This window comes from Vanessa tameamea, chromosome 12 (assembly GCF_037043105.1).
Source record: "Vanessa tameamea isolate UH-Manoa-2023 chromosome 12, ilVanTame1 primary haplotype, whole genome shotgun sequence".
In the NCBI taxonomy this organism is placed as follows: Eukaryota; Metazoa; Arthropoda; class Insecta; order Lepidoptera; family Nymphalidae; genus Vanessa; species Vanessa tameamea.
This window is the reverse complement of record NC_087320.1, coordinates 4,473,291-4,495,382: the sequence shown is the minus strand read 5'-3', so window position 1 is coordinate 4,495,382 and position 22,092 is coordinate 4,473,291. Positions and strand designations below refer to the sequence as shown.

The 22,092-nt window shown below is 31.1% G+C and overlaps 1 protein-coding gene across 2 annotated transcripts in view; it reads left to right on the top strand.

Moving 5' to 3' along the window:
* The window catches only part of LOC113393018 (homeobox protein abdominal-A homolog), a 37,837-nt gene extending 19,525 nt beyond the window's left edge, over positions 1–18,312 (top strand). For both annotated transcript variants that reach the window (XM_026629711.2, XM_026629710.2), the window contains exon 3: positions 14,350–18,312. In XM_026629711.2, coding sequence (XP_026485496.1) covers positions 14,350–14,747 — 398 coding nt within the window. In that variant the 3' untranslated portion in view covers positions 14,748–18,312. The remainder of the gene's footprint in view (positions 1–14,349) is intronic.
* The last annotated feature ends 3,780 nt before the right edge of the window (positions 18,313–22,092 follow it).

Sequence of the window (22,092 nt, the reverse complement as noted above, 5' to 3'; positions counted from 1 at the left end):
CTCTATAGGTACACGGCTATCATAAATTTTTGGCCGCAAATTTGCAATCGTATCTTTTTGCTGCGTTGTAGGGGGCTCGACATTAACATAACTGCTACTATAGCAATTTACCTTGTAACTTTATGGGTATACCTGTTTAATGGGGATTCACCAAATACTATAGTTAATTTAAACAATATCGCTCCAACTTTATTTAATTAGGTGCATCACCTATCGGCTGTATCATGTTGGGGCGCTACCTGAAAATTCTCTTCTAACGTAATTATTTGAACATAGGACACAATTCGTATTAATAAATAAATAATTTAATATTCTTATATTACTATCTATCGTCTCAGCAACTCAACGGTTAACAATGGAATATAGTAATGGAACATATCTGCTCGAAGCTGGATTAAATTTTAATTATAATTGCGCCGTAGCAAATGGCGCCCGCTCAGCGAAGACGAGACTTGAATGCGTGAGATGCGCGATTTAATCGGTGGACTTATAACGAGGGTGAGGGAGCGTAAAACGTATTCTTGAATTATAAGGGCCACATAATTGCACATCTATATATTCTTTATTAAAATTTCTATTTACTTTCAAACGTATTTACGTTTATACTAAACGAATTACTAGTCGCTTATATCGTCTATAAAGTCGAGCGTTTAAAATAGCCTCTAATAATTTACGTGTAGTTCTATGACACATAATTTAGCCGTTACGTAGTTTACAAGCACATTACAGTACATACCTTCGTCGTTTCACACTTAAGGGCGCATAACACCCTTGGAATAGAGCTCTTGTAATTAAAACCCTCTAAACGGACAATTATGTAGTATGAACATAGCAGCGTCTCTTGAGGAAGATTCAACTGTTCACGCCACAAGCGCAGGAGTAAATTTAATATTTACCAACTAAACTTAGTATACTTTACGCCAGACTCGTAATTAATATCTTATCGCATGCGTTTAATAAACATCACAAAGATATAGAGTCGAGAGTTATTTTTATTAATATATTATTGGCACGAATCATTTTGACAATATTAAAACATAATTGATATTAATGACCTATCGGTCAGCGTGCCTTCCATCGAAACTAATATTTTTAATTGCATCGAACCAATCAACGCATTAACTGCATCCACATTGATCCGTCTGAGCCCGCATTAACTTCCAATCAAGAGAATTTATTCCGACCGACACATAATCTATAAATAACATCGTTGAATTAATAAGCGCACAATAGGACAGCTAACGAGCGCAGTTGGGGGCCAGTGTTGCCAGTGGTGTATTAAATTTGCATGTTAGCAACCCTATTATACCCTTGCCCCGCCTTGTCCATAGCCAAATGCTTCGGCCGCCATTTTTGGTCGATGCAAGGGTAAATGCAATTATATGCAGCTGTCTTTAATAGTCGCTACGTTTACGATATTTAAATTTATATATTTCTCGATGTTATTATTTATTCCTATTAAATAATAACACGTCGTCTCTTGTATGCGACAATATACGGTTTGTGAAATTAAAAATATAAATTATCCTTTTAGTATCTTACAAATAGCTCAAATATTCATCCTTTATATTTAATTTTCGATTTTAAACCCTTGCAGTAAATAAGAATATTATGTAGTAAAAATTTTTCACCAATAAAAGCAACAATTTTCATACGGAATTCTCGAACATCGATACTATATTACATTAGGGAGAGTATTATACGAAACATTTGGGACTCAAGGAGAAAGAACCCGGTATATTATAAAATATAACAGCGTTCCTCCCTTTGTTTTTAAAAACGTATCAGGTACCTCCTGAATGGGGCGCGAGCATTGCGGTATTCAAATTTGCCAGTCTGTAGGGGAGGCCAATTTGTTTTAAATTACGTTACGATATTACATTCGGAGTTAAAATATTGCTGATATACTCGCACCTATAACGGGAGAGGGTTGGCATAAAATATGAACCTGTTCCGATGCTTAATTACATTATCTTATTATACGGACGCCCACATTGGTATAATTTATTCTAGATGCCTAGAGTTATAAATGAGTTGTCATTATTCAAGATAAATAATTAATAAGCCCTGTACCTAAGCATTTATATGTATAACTGTAGTACAAATAAATTATCATTACAGTGTTAATTTATATAATAACGATTAAACAAGCGTACAACAATGTATACATTATTTTATAGAAGAAGATTAAGACTTTAATATCCCATCCGTAGTAGATACCTAAGTATCTAAACACATTTTTTTCCGGCATAATTGCTAGATAGAACTATAATACGACTATAAGAACTATAATAAGTATAGACAGAGTAAATTTAATTTGCTAGAGCAGGTGTACAGTTCATTGGTATATCTTATAAAAGTGATAACTCCAAACGAGTTCGGAGTTAAATCTTATTCACAATAAACGAGTCGAGACGAAACGAGAACGTTAATAAAGATATAATAATAAATATCTCGGGGAAAACCTTTCGGGATTCGAATCAAACTAAGGGTAGGAAAATTGCGACAGTCCCTGAGGAGGTGCGGGGCAAACGACAGCTGTAGCCTAATGTCCTTTCTATTTATCTGCGATCGGGGAAACGCGGGTATGTAGATATAGATATGTCATAATATAATATATATTACGAGTTATCCCCAACACATCGACTCACAAATCCCGTTTTGCACAGATGTGCCAATTTTATGACAGATTTATATCATTTTAACATTAGATTAACATGATATAGTTATGAAATTGTTAGAAAGATGTCAAGCGTGCTAGGGCAATGTAAATTCATTTTATTAATAATAAATATATCCGGCTTGCTTTATGATTTATATGTACTAAAACCATTTGCCAAGCACAAGCGAATTAGTTCATGTTCGATTGCTTACAAACTGACATTGCGTAAGCGATGACAATCTCAGTTTTATGAAGGAGACATCGTAAATGTCTATTAATATGAATGGGCTCCAATTACTTTTATGATTCGCGTTTTGTTGAGAGTTGCTCTAAAAAAAATTTTACGATCATTCGCGCCCCCCATCTGCTTGACTTTATATACCTCATGGGGGAAACGCTGGTAGACGCTTGGACAATCGACGTCTCAGGCAGATGTATCTCGAATTGGACCCACCTGTTTACACTTCGATACTGAAAGGCATTTGATTCATTTTGTTTTGAATGCTTAATAGAAATTCAGTTAACACGCGTATGTTTCTTTCATTACGGTAACATGTATAGGACGCGCGTGCCGATGTCAAAATCAGCCTAAATCAATCTTCGTGTTTATAAGTACTATGGCTTCCCTTGTTGAGTTTATTATTGAAAGTTTTATATTTTTGGAATTTATTTTGAATTCGTTATTTATGAACATCGATTCCTTGAGTTTTATATAATATGCGATATAATTATGAGAATATTTAAATTCTACTCGTTTGATGAATTTATTTATAATAAGTCAAAGGAACTATTAACGTCGCTGAATATTCTTACGAAGTAGCAAACAATTTCATGTAAATTTATTTGATCATACTCTTGGCTCGTTTAGTTTGAAACACAGCATCAGGAATCGTAAATCGTTTTTTAAGGCCATACCTAACAGTATAATTACAAAACCCCACCAAAAGCACTAAATATCTCAGGTGCAAAGTGCGAGGAGTCTCCGAAAACGACTTGTGAGTCATATAGTCTGAATTATACTCAATTCTGAAGGCAGTTATTGGCTCTCAAACACGTAAAACAAACAAAATCGACATCGGAACATCTGAAACGAACAATAATAGCCATTCACTGAATCAGAATGCGTTGGTTTGAATGAATATCGCCCAATAACGAAATGCCGACTTCCTGTAGTCTGTGCCAGCGGGCCGGTGCGTCTATCAAATCATATGACCCGTTGAATGCGTCTTACTCCACTTTTATCGGTTGTATCAGTCATAAAATGCTAATGAACGAGCGTTTCGGACCAAACATACGAGCGCGATATTCATATGACGATATAAAACGTAACCCGAAGTCGACACTTCGTTGGAAACGTAATCGTAACCGCTGTGTGCGCTTTCAAAACATCGCGCGTAACTCGACCGTCTCAATGGCGGTTAAGATAGCGCAATGTTTTCAAAAGCTCTCTTATGTACGACTGATATATGCCAACAAATATACATTGTCGGGTTTCTTTGACTTCCAAGCTAGCGTTTAACGATAATATTAGCTTTTCTTCTTGTGTCAATAAATCAATGGTTGTATTGATTCTTTCCCCTAATTATCTATAACAGGAATTTTAAATTGATGATTAGAATTTCAATAAAAATGATATCCACAATATATAAGAAAAAATATCGACAGATTTCAATCTAAAGTTTAATATTATACCGTATTATCAGGTTACTTCAACACATTTACGAGTCACGGTAGAGTGTAATTTAGATTAGCTCACTTTTGTAACATTCGCTTTTTTAGGTTAATTGGTAATATTAGGATAGGTCATGTTATTGTTAGCCATAAAATATTCGATGTCAAGTCATAATACGTGAAAAGTTGTAATTGAAATTAGTAATAATATCCGAGCTTATATTCTAGAAAGGATAAGTATTATTTACATTGAAAAAGTTAAAGTTTTTTTTTTATATATATTTAAAATAGGTTGACGGTTGGTATGATATATGTTCAAAGCTTTGTAGTAGTAGTGTAGTGTAGGTTTGGAATATACCCAGATCCTATCAAGAAGAACCAGCAAATAACACAATATTAACTCTTTTTTCTTATTGTTCAAAATTAACGAAAAATAATTCCAAACTCTTTTATTATCCAAACTAGTTTATTGTATAAAACAATACGTGTTATCGATTAGTTTATTTTTGTAAGATGATCTTAAAATTAATTTAGCTAAGGTGACAGTTATCACTGGAGCGCCTCTAACATGCAGTAAAGCCTGTAAAATATCCATCAACGTCGTCTGAACAATATTTAGTTATTTTAAAATGGTATGTGACACATAATACTGAACGTAACAGTATTTTTTTGTGATACTCAGAGCACGTTATCGGTGAGTGATGGAGTCATTTTCAAAAATAAAACGTCCCTCTCTCCTTGTCAGGAGAACGTACGACCGCTTCACATTAATATATTATCAAAATAATGTTCTCTCTAAGCCGTACGTATGTTAGTAGATGCCCGAGCGAGTAGGCTTATCTCCAAACAAATACTCACAAATAATATCTAATAGGAAATGAAGTACGTACTTAGCGAGGTAATTTGAAGTTTTAAACATCCTGTTATAGTATTAACACGTGGTGGGCTAGTGTAAATATTGACGACGAAAAATTAAAGCAGAATAAGCCAATTGTTTCCGGACGTCCGAGATATACACAGATTCATAGAACAAATTCGGCTTGTTATTTCAACGAATCTTGAGTCTCATACATTCTTCGTAGGAGTTGCTCGATCGTTATAAATAACTAAGCTCATGATAAAACGTGTAAACATACGGCGAACGAAATATGCTTACAAAAAAGGTTTATCAAGAAAAAAATTAAAATTAATTGTTATTGCTCGAAGCTTTGTCTCCATTAAAACATCAGACGGAAAATGTTAATTATTCTCTCGGCATTCGCCAACAGTCGCTGCACTTGTTTTATTTTTGTAAGTAACGTTTGTTTTAAGACTAAGCTTAAAAGAGTTTTTTACCTAGTGTGCTATTAATGCACACGAATAACATCTCTATGTCGTAGGCATACGAATATCGTCTCTATAAACCAAAAAATAAAGTGAATTCTTCTTGCACATAGGTTGAAATTCAGACGTTACTCTAGCTATGCAAAATTTCCCGTGCAAATTTTAGTTAATTATGTAAGAACTCTGTAATATGTACTAAACTTTTTGCTTAATGCATACCTCTAGGCGATTAGTTCTTTGTTTGTTTCGAATTAGTTACCTACGAATATAATTCACAATGAAATAATAAATCTTTAGAAAAAAAAAACATGACGTGTCTCCGTAACTCATATTTATAACAAAACCATAGCTGTATTAATTGTCTCGTTTCTTGGATGACTTTAGAAAAATGTCCATAACTTAAAAAAGCGGGTCCCCGTTTCATTCACATTAATATTTGTGTATGTGCGTTTACATTGCCCATTCCGTGTGGGTTATGATGCGATTCGAGATGCGAAACCGGTTCGGTCGGCTACTGAGAGCTTTTACGGTGCACGACAATGATCTACAACGCCTTTTGAAAGATATCTGCATACGTGCCTGCGAATATATGCATTTTCCTTCTCGAATGTACTCATGTGAAACTTATGCAGGGTCACTGTTGCGTTACTCGTAACTTATATTTAATTTCATCATATTTTCTAACGTGCTATATTTATTTTATGATTTAATATGTATAAGTCATTATTTTAATTCGCTTAACATGAATCTATCTTAAACTGACAGTTGTCATTCTGCCTGCCATTGTTTATAATAATCGTAATGGCAACTGAGAAGCAACCATTTAATGGAAAGTTACAACAATTCCGACAGTGTGTGCATTTTCCTTCTCCGTGAAACAAATACATATGTGTGCTAACTTTCATGGTAATCGGTCAAACGGTATTAATATAAATACATGTACCATTAAAATAATTTCAAACAGATGTACCAATTGTTATTTTTGTGAGTATATAAATATATTAATCTTTTAATAAAGAGCTTATCTCTTTTCACGTAATATTAAGAGACATTACCTATGATTTTCATTTTCTTGCAGTTTCAAATATTAGTAGTATACATTTTGTATTAAACTTATTGACCGTTTAAACAGTTTTTTTTAATTAATTATCCAGATACCTATACCATCAATTGGATAATCAACTAAATACTTTATTATCAATATAACCTACGCTAATTCCTAATACAGTTTATTATAGTTTGTCAAAGGATTTCAATATGAATATTAGTACTTTTTGCATGTAAAGCCATAAGCACTTAATTACCGACTATAAAGACATATAAAACGCAGAAATTTTCATTAATAGGCAAATACAATGACAGGAGTGCATAATTTAACATACGTAGAAATGCACCTTGCATGCGCGCAGACTGCTTACGAAAACACGTATAAAATATGTAAAATATCGTTAATTAAAAACTAACAACGACCATTTAATTATAATACGCCAAATACATAAAATGTCTCTATGTAAATAGTAACTCGCTTGTGAATATCTTATTTATATAAGGACCTAACTATATACAACTTCATTTAGACCGACACACTTAAAGAAACAAAGAACGTAACTTAATCGCATTATAAAAATTTAATTCTATAAATACTTAAATAAACGAGCTTCATCTAAATGTATACTTCATCAGAATGTAGACATTTTTTTCATTAAATTTGATACCAATAAATGTATGACAGTTTAACCTAGTCTTATCAAATTAAAGTCGATTATAAATAGTTACGAATAAGTAATGCTGTATAATGGAAACATTCAGGCTAATTAAATCGAATATTATGTGTCATTTGCGATATCTTACGACCTTTTTATCTCGGATATAGTCATCAATTTCAATAATAGTTCTCATAACGCTCTTTGTGTATAATAATTATACTGTTAGCTATAATAAAAAGCATTTTATAACTACAATATAAGTGCAATCTGCGATTCAGTGACCACTGTCTTAGGATAGATGTGTGTTATGTATTTATAATTGAGTCGTTGATTATTGTAATAACTTTTCTTATCAGTAACGGATAATGTTTCTTACATAATAATGTTACTTAATACTTATCTTTTATTTACAAGTAATTCTTTCGTCTATATCGCAATTATAAAGCTCTTTGATTTTGAATTTATATTAATTATGACGTAATCGTACTATATCTAATGACAAATAAGATTTACATATGTTAGGTAACTTCTTGTCAAGTTGTCCTTAAATATATCTTGATTGTCTTTTAAGTCTAGTAGCCGTTCAGACTTCATTCCAGATCTAGGTCGTTCAATAACGAACAAAACTATACTCGAGTGTCACGGAAAGCACGTAAGGCTTTTAACTGCATCTGACTTAGTCAGATATCTTATGACTTATCTATAGGAATAAAAAGTGCTCTGCTGTGCAGTCGGTTGGTCCTTGAGATTGACTGCTGTGGAGAAAATCTGCTTGAAGAAGGCTTCGCTCTGTGCATAGGTATAGGTTCGAACAACGACTTTACTCCTCCAAAGATTTAAAATCGTCGTGTATTCATAGTATAGGCATAAGCATTAATTAAGATTTAATTTAATTAGTGTTATAGGCATTAATTAAGACTCTATTTTCTTTCATTAACTACTGAATCTAACAGTGCTAAAAACAAAGTCTTCGCATATATAGTTATATAGGTAATGAATGACCATGAATCTTTGGTATAACTTTTATTATACCTCAACAGACTAGTCCTTTTTTCTTACATTATAAAACACAAAAAATATATTATATAATATATCAAGCATACAAGTTCATAAAAAGAAATCCAAGCTTGAACATCAAATAAATTTAAAATCGAAAAATTACCGAGCTCAAAATTGCTTTGTTCATTATTCTGAATAATACTACAATATTTACTGTAAGATTTAGTACTCTTTATACAAAAATGTAATACCTACTGAAATACGCAAATCTCTTCGCATTTAAAAATAAACACATTCTGTTTCTGTTATAAATAGTTTTATTTTAACAGTTAAGTCGGGTAAATATCTCTATTTTGAAGAGCTAACTATATTATAAGAAGCAATAATTCTTATTTTATCTCGCCAAATAGGAATGTATTAGAGGATAAAACTTGATTGCTCGACTTGCGTCTATAAATCGTCTGCTGGAAACTAATGCATATTAAGAAAATCTGAGAGATTGTTCTTACAGAATATTCAAAAAGAACTTAATGGACGCAGAGCTCTTATTTTAAATTGTGACCTAAATTCTTTGACATTTTCAGTTTCTCACATTGGCTCTTACTGCACGAATATTTCATTCATCAGTATTAAAAATACCATGACAATTATATATACATATAATAAAATAAATTTAACACTATATCACATTAACGTTAATATTTATAATCTTTTACTGAATTTATGTCGTCAGAATTGTATCGCATTGAATTATTCTTAATGGAATATTTGATTTCTATTGAACATACATAATTATAACATTAATTCGGATTGCATCGAGTAAAATAAATACATTACATTATTACAATGTTTAATTAAATAATTTATTTTTAATGTCAATTTAAATACAATTTTTAATGTCAGTTTATAATGAATATATGAAAAAAACAAATTGATTAATTAATTATATTTTGGATCAATTTAAATCTTTTATATTATGCTTGATAGTTAAGCTATTTCCGATTTACTTTTAATATTCATCATCATATTAAAATAATTCTGAAAGAAAAATGGTTCGAACTTAATGCAATATTGTAAAGTCCCATGCATAGACATTTAAATGCTTGAGGCGTTGACCCGTCGTGCACTAAATCAGGTTGTCTGCAGTTGTTAGTTCGTTTGTGCGTCCGTCCGGAGCTCGCTCAACTTCGTGCCTACAATTCTGAGTGCGAAAAGCTTTATGCAACGTTTGTAAACACAGAAATTAAAAAGCTATGAAATATTTTTCAGTCATTAAAATTTAATTGACTTTTTATCACTGATATGAAACTATTATATTGTTTCTATTTTCGAATTTGATATTTAAATATCAATGATTTTTATATTATATTTTTAATACTAATACGGAATAACGATGCGTTCATTCGGTAATAAATAGTATACTTTCTTTTTAAGTGTTACGATAAGATAAATAAAGATTTATGATTTTTACATAAAAAGTTGAATGTGAATGTTTTGTAAAATCGCTATAAATACCTAGCAATACAATTTCGTAATGAAATAAATTCGAGAGTGTTCCTGAAATTCAAATGTCAATATATTGTGACAGCCCTATGTTCAAGGCAATGTCCTTTAACCAGTGAAGTACAGAACAACATTGTGATGATTTAAATGGCTCACACAACGAGCAAAAATAGGTCTTGCCGACTGGTACAAGCTGGAAACATTTATTCTGTAGGCAAATAAATTAGGTACTACATCAGAAAATACGCTTTTCCTGCACAACTTGAGAAAATCTTTTGTTTTATTTTATATTTTATAATTTAACAGTAAAATATATTGCATAATAATACGTTTTACAATATCATCTAATCTAATATAATAAATTTGAACCACATCAATATTTTCATTCTCTCTTGCAATACAGGTACATGAAATATTTGTACGTTCTTTTATGATGTGATATACACATTAACGTTGAAATAATAGTCAATTAAACAGCAAAATCAGTTATTTCGAATACCAAACTATTAACTTTAACGTGTTCTACGGCGTTAATATAAAGCTTACCGACCGAAACAATTCAAAACTCGTGGGTAATACGCGATTTCTTTTTTAACCTCTCAATTCATGTGAAATTAAATCATTATTTTTTACTATACGGTAATTTTAGTTCACATTAATGAATTGATGGCTCATTATATCTAGATACACACATTAAAATTATTAATAATTACGAGTTAATTTGAATTTTATTACTAAAATAAAAAAATAATCTTAAAATTTTGCACCTAACATTTATTGTTCTCACTTGTAAAAAAATATTCAAAGTTCGCATTCATTTTATTTAAAATTTCAAAGCGTATATTAAAACTCAGACTCAGTTTCATAGATGTGTACATTTCAAAAATCGAATGCAAACTATTTTAAGATGGCACTGGATGCAATAAAGGCGATTGTCGAGTTACGATGCTATAAAATGTCACTAACACGCAGCTACAAAGCCCTTAATAATGAAGAGCCTTAAATGTCATTTAAATGAATACTAAATAATCAATAAACGTTATATATAATTACTGTTTAAGTATCACCGTATTAAAATTATAACTTGCCTATTGCAAATATCTTATCAATATTTGATATAATCTACATAAATCTGATTTATATTTTTTTACGTATATGACCTTTATATGATCTGACTAATACACTTACTGTTAAAATAAATAGGTGCCTATTAAATTTATCAATCTGTCATTATTTAAACAAAGCGTGTTTCGAAGTTACGAAACGTAATACAATGTATTCACTAAAACAATTTCATGTAAATCTTACGTAAAACTCTACCAGCTTTCAATTAATCCAATAAATAAACATTGCCTTGTTATTCATGCAGATAATTATAATTAATTTTATGTGAACTGTCACACAATTAACCTTTAACGAATATTTACTTAGTACGTAATTTGATCATTTGAATACAATCGATAGTTAACACATTATTGAGTGAATTAATTGAATTTACCACACCTGTGTTTTGACACACCTACACTGACGTACCATAATTTAGGAAGAGTGAGACTCTACTCCTTAGTTCTTATGGCTACAGCTAATGTAATGAATTTGCATGGTCCAAGTAAAAACACGATTAAAGCGATATCAAATTATAACAATAAAATTATACTGAAACATTAATTCTAAGCATTCAAAATCATAATTCGTTCGGTAGAATTAATAAAAGCAGCTTTATCCGATTGAATATATCGCTAGCCATAATAGTTAATAATAATTCATCGCCTCATAGCAGTCACATAATTTCTTGTTTTCAACTATCTAGATACGGTCTCCAGAAGCTGACCCGAACTCGCTCTATAAATAACCCTCTTAGCAGGCCCGCGATATAATTGACAAACGGACCCTTAATATTCCACTCCGACGGGACATTTATCAAATGCTATGTAGAACGGGTTCGGTATAAAAGGTGAGCAGGTTTATACAAAGTTAAATAAAATAATAAATAAGCAAGAGTTAAGATTTATTTCAAAGAAATAATGGAGGTAAGAGCCAGGTCTTGTCGCCGTATGTTTATAGTCGTCCGGTGTCGGCGCACGATATATACGTCTCTAATTAATGCCGCGCTCCTCCCCGAGATATATTGTGTTCGGCGTCCTCCTTTTAACTTATTTCTTTTAAATTCTAAGATTAGAAATAAATAATTGGATTGCTGCATTTTATCTGACGAGTTATCTTGTAACGAACTTTAGAAACAATACCCGCTCTACACTAATTCAAATGAAGAAACTGGGAAAATAAATGCTAATGAGCTTAGTCTGCATCCTGTATAGGTAATCTGTGTCGAGTCATGGGAAACGCTCGACGATATAAGAAAAAAAAGAACAGGTACGCCATACATGGCCGACTTTACTCCCCGCGACTACAATGCAAAGAGAATAATGGGACCCAGCTGACGGGAGGTGCCTTCGACCGTTGTCATGGCGACCGAGCGAAGGGTGGCCAACCTGCCTGCGCTAACATATTACAAGCACCGACAAAAAGCGGATCATCTTACCCCACTACACACAGATTTAGACTCTGTGATGTAAACAAGAAGGATCTGTTTCAAAGAACAACACCATCCTTTATGACCTTTCACTCTGATAGGATAATCGGGATGTGTGTATTGTTAGTTTGGGTTCCATCTTTGCTTTTTAAAATTAGAATAACTATTGCTATCTCGTTTCTGCTCATCTTTGTCGACACATAACATCAACCGCAATATTATAATCACAATACTTCGTTTATGATGCTTTAAACATTGTTTTAGTTACTTTTTAACATCATCATCCGTAAATGTTATGCGACAATAAAAATGCGATTACAGTAATTTATCGTTCATAAAAATACCGTATCAGGTATACATTTTTGGTCACGTGATTTACCTGCTCGTTACATATTTATATTCAAGTAGGTTAAAAAATGTTTACAGCTCTTGAGAGATTCTTAAATGAATTTCATTATTTTGTAAATAAGCAAACATTAATTACGTATCAAGTGTTCCTTTTTAAAATGCTTCCTTTGTTCTTTAATTAAAACCTGTAAAGTTAACATCACCTTTTAAAATAAATTTAAATCTAATCTGCTTGAAACTTGATATACGATTTTGTTTTTCATTTAATGATTACAAAATGTTTCGTGTTTTTAAAACATCTGAATACAAAGTTTAGGACGATGTACCAAAAAAATTGTTAATACATCAAAGAACAATTCCCACATAAAGCTTAATTCTATAATAGCTGTATCTACCTTATGGTACTACCATATACTAAACGATTAAAACTAAATGTTAACTTACAACCTAATTAATTTAATTAATGTTTATTAATTAAAAATAAATCACAAAATATCGTTTTGTAAATAGTATTTACGCAGGTATGTATAGAATGAGATGTTGATAAAATTAAATATTGCATTTTAGTCTCTATTCTTACCGATGTAAGAGCTACTTAAAATCTTTTAAAGTTACATTCCAACGGCTGGTCCACTATCAATTATACACGTAGGGTAGACTATTTATCTTGTCTTATTTATTGGCTGACTCAAAACCTGTCTGGGCTCGGCTCGACCGCCATGTAACCGAAGAGTAGACCCAAAGATGTATACCTACGGATATATCTAAGAAACGTGTTATATATACTCCTGCTTAAGTATTTGTTTCCGAAGTAACTTTTAATTATATGAAAGAATATATTAATGTCTTTTTTAATTATGTCATCGTATAAATACATAATTTTATTACATTAAGTACACGCTTTTAATAATTTTAAATTTCGTAAGTTGAATAATCTTAAACGTTGTTTGTACAATATCGCGATAAATTAAATTTGAACGTTTTATCTTTGTGACGGCAAAGGGTTAACTTTCACAGTTTCTTAGAAAAACTCTTTACCGTCCCAACACAAAGCGCCACCTCACAAAGAATTAGAAAGTTGTGCAACCCTTGCGCGCTCGGACTTTTTTGTAACGATTTCGTTTTGAAATCCCCATTGTAAATACTTGGTCCATTTACTTCTCTTAACCCTTTCCGTTACTTTTCTACTGTGAGAAAGGATCTTGTAGTGACACTCGTACATTTAACGGTTCGTTTATTGATTTGTTGTTATCTAAATGTTACATCGTAAATCTATTTTTTAACCTAATTGTTAATCTATTAACTGCGGTATTTGATCTACTTTGAGGTTGGTCCCAGTAGCGGATAGCTCTAAAATTAACTTTACAGCAGCGATAAAATATTAATGAGCTATTAAAATCTAAGATGCTATAAAAGTGAAATTTAATGGCCTGCTCGAAGCCTTTGCTTTGCGATTCGCAGGCTTCGCTACGGGCCAGTGATATATGTTCGCAATAAATCGAATTGATGTAAATGAAATTATTTACCTATTGTCATAAAACCGATCAGGATTCCGTTATCTCTTACGAATGTGACATTAATTTATTATTTTCTTTTCTCTTCAGGACCAAATGGCTGCCCACGACGGCGAGGACGACAGACATACACAAGATTCCAAACACTAGAACTAGAAAAGGAATTCCATTTTAATCACTATCTGACGCGCAGGCGTAGGATAGAGATTGCACATGCACTTTGTCTTACAGAGAGACAGATAAAGATATGGTTCCAAAATCGACGCATGAAGTTAAAGAAGGAACTGCGTGCCGTTAAAGAAATCAATGAGCAAGCGCGCCGAGAGAGAGAGGAACAGGATAGAATGAAACAACAGCAGCAAGAGAAGCAAGCCAAGCTGGAGAGCCAACACCATGGCCATCACGTGACCCACCACCACGACCCAATGAAAATGCCCATCGACAAAGGTTCCAGCGACATCCTCAAAGTGAATAAAGTGCCGACGTAAGGCGCCTGCCTACCGCTTAGTAAATCCTGACTGATACTGTATCATATAGTGTGAATACATGAATGGAAGTGTTACGTCCATATGGACCTGCGGGCAGCGTTAGTCCTCTCGTATCCACTAGTTTTATGTTTTGCGGCTGATTTAGTAGGAGTGTCGCCTCGTTGTGGAGGTGTTCGTGACTTTTATTGTATTAATGTTCCTTTAGTGCGAAGGACTTGCCTCGGTGTCGTTCGCTGGTGGACAGGCTGGTGATGTGCTTTAAGCATTTATTTTGTTGCCATAACCACACCATGTATTGCAATAATATTTTACTAAATTTTACAAAAGCGTTAGTATCGCTCTAAGATTTACAACTCCGAGTGAACTTCGGTATTGTTAGTTAAGATTTAAAATCTGTGAATCTCATAGTATTTATTGCTACCATTTACTTTAATTCATTATGTTATATTTTTTTTATTAATAGATATTATATTATGTACATTTTGATGTATATTTTATTATTTGGCCACTTTCAGTGGACTGGTTATGTTTTGATAGTCACATTTTTTTATGATCGTAAAATTTGTTGTATTTTATCAGTTGATTTCGAAAGAGTTGCTTTTATTATTTGTCCATATTGTGATTCAGTTGATAGTTAGGTTCGGAAATTGTTGTTTGATTTGAACGTATAATTTTTATTGCGGAAATACATTTGCAATTATATAAATATAACATTTACTATTTCCATATGAGCGTTAGACGTATGATTGTAACAAAATACGTATTGAAGTACAATTGAGAGTAGGTTTCATCATGACGTATGTTGTGTTTTGTATTCAATGTTTTCATGAGAATATATAATTCGGTATTTTTGATGATAGTTCTACTTAAATCTTGTCCAGATGTTTAAAATTCTTATAATGTAAAAAAAAAATTAACTGCATTGTGTCCATGCATCCCAAATCGTCAGATGTTCAAAATTATATACGTAACATTGATACATATATTAAACAATAATGTGACTAAAATAAATTTTACATGTAATTTTAAAGTTGATTAGCTTAAGTGTACTATACATAGATAATATAGGTTCGACTTTAAGTATTGCTAAGACGAATAGAATGCCTACCGCGAGGTAGAACGTGAAATAACTACTTTGATTTGCCTAATGATGTTTCTGAAGCAGCTTTACCCTTAACCGACGATCAAATGCTCATATTTTCAATCATAAAATATATTTTTAATCATTTAAAACTTATTCAATTCAAAGTATTACAATTTGATCGGTTTCGTGTACAACATTACTTTGCTCTCAAGTCCACGTTGTGCCAAAATATTATAAAAATTAGCTTCGTATCATGAAACAATTACGAAACAAATGCACTCACAAAATCGTTTCGCTTTGAACAAATAATCATGTATTTCTTTATATAAATATCAGAACAAATATTAAATAAGGGCTAAAAAAATTAGTATTCATAGTCACCATTATACGTAAATTAATGTCAGGGTAGAATTAAAGAAAATTTAAAATAAATATGTGTACTAAATTGAAATTATCGCTTAATTTTTATAATCATCACTCAATATATATCTGTCCACTGTAATGTTCGTATTATATCAATCAGTAGGTGTAATTTATATCTGGATATCATTAGCACAAGTCCTCTTTAGACTTAAGATATTCACAAGGACATTTTTTCTCAGATTACGATTCCAAGATGAACAAAAGCAATATTTAGTTGTTAAAACGATTTCCATAGTTCGTTTCGATCTTCATTACGTTACGGAAAATAATCGTCAATTCGATACTGTTATTTAATTTAAATGAATAAATATTAAAATAAAGTAAATATTACTGAAGTAACGAAACTTAGGGACTTAAAATCCGTTACGTAAAAACGCTGAAATATTAATGAAGTTTAGTTTATTTAACTCGTTTTATATTGAGATGTCGGCGATAGCCAGATATTTGCAATAAATAATGAAAACATTTCATGAGCTATAGACGTCGCGTAAGATTACTATAAGGTTGTCATTAGTAAATAAAATAGAACCTTTATCCCATCTTACTTTTAAATATGAATCGAGAATGATAATCGAACAAAATGTACTTAAGTAAATTTCGTATATGTAGGCTTTATAAGTTATAATGCATAGTTAATAAATAACTTAGACACTGGTAATAATATATAAGCGTAATAAACCAGGCGAAGTATTTGATTAAAAGCGCTTAAATACCTATTTAGTATCGTTCGTAATGATTATGATTGGAGGAAACGATAGTACTATTCGGAGTAGACGGGCGTACACACTCGCACACGCGTCGAGGACGGTAACTTTAGCGCAATGTGTGTATACGAACTTAAATTGTTGTTTCTGGATTTGATAAATAATATTCGATCCCGTTGTGAAAATTTGCTTTAACAATAACTGTTTCGTTACTCGTATGGGTCTGTGCAAATTAATAACTCCTTTAATCTATACGATATCGCCTTTATGATTATTTACTGTTACGCGATTCCTAATTAAGTTTCGTTTCTAACAATAGGTAAAACTTTTAACGTATTAGTAATAATGTTTGTGTGTATGTTCGTCGGATGATTTATGTCAGGTTCTCTTTATTGTTTTTGCCTCGTAAAGAACTGTAGATAATTCACGAGGAACAATGAGCAATTTGCTAAATAGATTATATACGACCTCCATCCGTAATATTGTCTTGCCATACTGCTAGTGTTTCGTAGACTATAGGTATTAACATAATACCTGGTCGAATATAGATTTCAATATAATAATATACCCTACCGTATTAATCTTAATTATAATTTCTATTTCTCCATTTACATAAAATCAGGCGAGGTTTTCCAGTTCTGTAGATTACTTTATATTATAATAGTTTTTAAAACATCGTTAAGTTGAATTACGCCATTTATTTTTTAAAATATATATTTTAACAAGACTTCTGTTCTGTTAGGTTATATCGAATGATTGTTAATTTTTATCTTAATATAATTGTAGTTATGTATGTATGTACCTATATCTATATTTTCGAAAATAGTAACTAAATCGTCGTAAAATTAAGTTATTGTAAATAGTCGTGAAAGTTTTATGTGGCGCATTATATGAATATATATCTTTTTGTTTTATATTTCGTTTTATGTTACGTATTTATGTAATGTACGTACGTGTTAAACGGATTTCACTTGACTAAGATGAAAAAGTTTACTGAAACTCTTTTAAATTAGTGAACAGCCGCCTTCTAAATTGTTTAAATCTTTTGCTGAATAATTGTATTTTATAATATTTCTTTATCATTATGATTAATCTGTAACTTTTTTTGAAGTCTTTAAATTAATAATGAACATATTTGAAATATTTTTATTTATAAGCAAGAATGTATTATGATTTTTTTTTAATAGTTATTATTGTAATATTTATAAAGATTTCTGGTCAAGTGAAATCAAACGTACGACTCAACGTGACTGTGTCGTGTTAAACTAAGAAAATAGATGGGTGATTGTATATGAAGCCCGCATTCAATATTGTAATATTAATTTCGAAAATTCAAGAGAATAAAGAGTTAATGAAACAATTGATATTTTAATATTATAAACCTTATCCCTATCTTCAAATACATTGAGGAATTATTACCTATACGGATAATTTAATACGTCCAGTGTTGTTATATGTTAATATGCTTAGGTAAATAACAAATGATTGTTATAATCGATTATGTTATTTTTTTATATAAACTACTAATTCGATTAACGTATAAGTACAATTAAAAAGATAAAAAACATTTGGAAGTTTTTAAATTGCAAAACCAAATCGGTGGTGTTGTCTTATAAAAATTATATATGCGAAAGTTTGGATGGATGTTTGTTAGTCAATCACGACGGCCTGAACGGATCTAAATGGTATTTGGCACAGTGATAGATTATAGTCTTCTGAGCACATAGATTAATTTTTATCCCGGAATAATGTACCTGCTAATTAAAGTAATCTGCTACTATTAAACAAAACGTTAAACAGTGATTACGAGAGCCATTTTTTCACATTTACAATTACTTATATTATTCATTTTTCAAATTTATAAACTGGACTATTAACATACATATATATACTATATCTAAAATAATATAGTTATAAAGTAACACAATTCCTTCTCAAATACACTACCAATAAATTAATATTTTTAACAATCTTTATATATTACATACAATTTAAAGTCAGTGAAATAGCTATGAGGCATAAAGCGTCTGAAAACACTCAAAGCTTTTGCGTTTGAGTTGCGCAATGTGACAATAATACTCTTCGGACAAAACGAAGGTACGTCGTGGGGTAAAATGTAAGATGGCTGAGTGTTACATGCAACTATATATATGTCTTCATTATGTATGTAGTAATTGATATAGTCTAAAATTTGGATGATTCTCGTGGCCATAGGAAATATACATAAATACCTACGGCGGAGAATAAATTAAACATTTTAATTTACGTAGTCCCTCAGTTATAAGCGGGCTCGATGGTTTAGCGCGATAATAATGATAATAAGTTTAACTAACCATACAAATATATATATACAAAAGTAGCTCTGTCTGTCTTTAGTTAGTTTTTCTTTTAAATAATTTAATTAGTGGCATAATTTATCATGTACAAAATATAAGCAACTTGGTAAGACTTAAACAAACGATATGAGATTGATAATAATGTTAATTAATAAAACAGAATAAATGACAGTTTATTAATAATATTTTAAAATACAAAAAAATCGATTACGTTAATAAATTTCCATTATATTTATACGTATAAATAATGTAAAAAACCTTGATCAAAACGTTGTGACATAAGAATATTCGCTGACATATATACTTTAAAACTTTCAATATCAATTCCCCTTTTCAAATGAAGGCTACAGCTTGTGATATATTATTCTTATTACTTTCTACAGAAATCCATTTGTCGATGCAAATGAATTAGTACTTACTTTGTATTTTAACTCATGCGCAATTACATGAATCACACAGGACTGTGTAGCTATTTCAATAATATAGTTCTATAATACTAACTTCAGTGCCGACTTTGCAAGGGAAATATTAACCTTATTGTTACTAGACATTGCTAGAATGTCATAATTTAATCAATATCAATCCAAGCAATTTATTAACCCTTAGTGTTAACACAGCTTACCGCATATTTAGTAAATAGCAAAATATAAACTGTAATTTATATCTACGTGCAAACAAGTAATATGTTATTTATATCGATATTGATTTATATTTCATTTTTTTTAAATAACAGTTATTTTTTTACAAGAAATGTTTAATGTTATTTATCAATCGTATACATATGCTCTCATATATAGGTATATGTTATTCTTTGAAAGATTATTTGTGTTACGGGAAAACTACTGAACTTTAGTAGGTAGTATTGATATGAGACTATACTAGACTATGACTAATCGATGCGGAGTCGTCCGTATGGTTAAAGGCCAATAGTTTTTTGAATTCCTGTAGACGTTCCCTTCTTTTATTTAATGCACAGCGAAGCGGACGGGTGACAGCTAGTGTTAAATATTTTGGTGATGAATTTCCCTCCTATATACATCTTCTTATATACATATATGTATATTAGGTATATACTTGGCAGCGTCCGCTTGAAATGCTCGCGAACCGTCAATTTTCTCTCCAACTACGTGGACATTGATATTAAAATATGTCTCTCTCAAAAACATGCCTCAAATGTCTAGGCAGGTACTTTGACCATTCTTAAACTATAAACTGTCATAATATAAAGGTATAGAATTAATCGAATTCATACACTACATAGTTTTTACATACTAAATACGCCATGACTTTCGAAAATATTATACCCAATAGTATTAGATTATAAATTATTTAAAACCGATTATAGCCCATGAAACATTTAAAGATAACATTTTAAGGCACATTTTAATTGATTCTTATAAAATAATTAATTATAACAATTTGCACTACTAGCTACTTTGAATTGCTCTGTCTTAGTGTAATATCAAAAAAAAAAAAAAAATGATTAAGAAAGCACCTTTTATGAAGTCTGAATTTCGTAACCGAAAAAAATAGGGTTCTGGACGTAACTAAAGACCCAATTTTCATAAAATAAAATGTACTTAATTTTTTTTTTCTTCTTGTCAAACGATATTTAAAACAATATTAATTCCCACCGTAACTAACATTCACACTGTCGGCAACTCATTCTTATAACAATTTCTGTCACATATTTCACTATAAAAAAGAAGATGGCATTGCCCCTAATAGTTTAATGCCCCTAAATACCAATAACGTTTGTCGGATCCCTGCCAAAAACAAACCATGAGTTATATCCATAATGTAATGTATTCTGCCATTCCGCCATTTTCCATTCTCCACAGACACTGGTGCTGTCAAATAAATTTCAAACCTACAAAATTCACAATAGGTGGGATCGTTCTCCGTTGGACACAGAATTGCTCAGCAATCCACTTCCTTCTCTGAGCAAAAGCTATGCTAAATAGCTGCGAGCCGCAAGCGATTTTGCGCTCAAATTCATAAATATTTTTTGTATCGACCTTTCGTCTCATACTTTGCCTTATAATTTTTTGTTGATACTTTTTTGGAGTACCCCTATCGTTTGACATTACCTTTATGGCGCCCAGTATCTCGTGGTGTGATCGTAGCAAATTCTAATGGCAATTAAAAACAACTGTAGAAGCTTTTTATCGCCAAGGAATATATACTTAAATGTAATTTTATAATATGTTTCAATTATAAAGACTCGATGTAGAAAAATTGTTACAGGAATAATTCAATTAATAATATTTAATAATTTATAGATAAGTAGTCTTTATGGTAGAGATAGGTTGTTCTACAATGATCATTTATAAAAGTATCACCATCATAGCAAATGGATGCAAATCACGTAACATTTGATAAAATGTATCTATGCTAAATAAGCATGTATTCAAATTTTCCATTCAAATTCATATTTTAATATATTCAATACAAAGATATATCTAAAGCAATGGATTGATTTATGCCATTGGACTTTTATATTTATTAATATTCATTATTTATGAATGATATTATAAATTAGTCAAATGGAAAACTAAAAGTCAAATAAGATTACAATATGAGATACTAAGATCAGGACAATATGTCGGATTGATTAATTAAGTAATTCCTCTTGCTAGGTTCGCAATGACGGACACAAATTAAAGAAACAAAAGAAAATTAAAAAATAAGAAAACATATCCTTCACGATATTCTTACTGATAATTAATTAACAAAAGGTATCTTTCTTTAAATGAAGTCTAAAACAGACGAATATTATTCCAACCTTACATTCATTT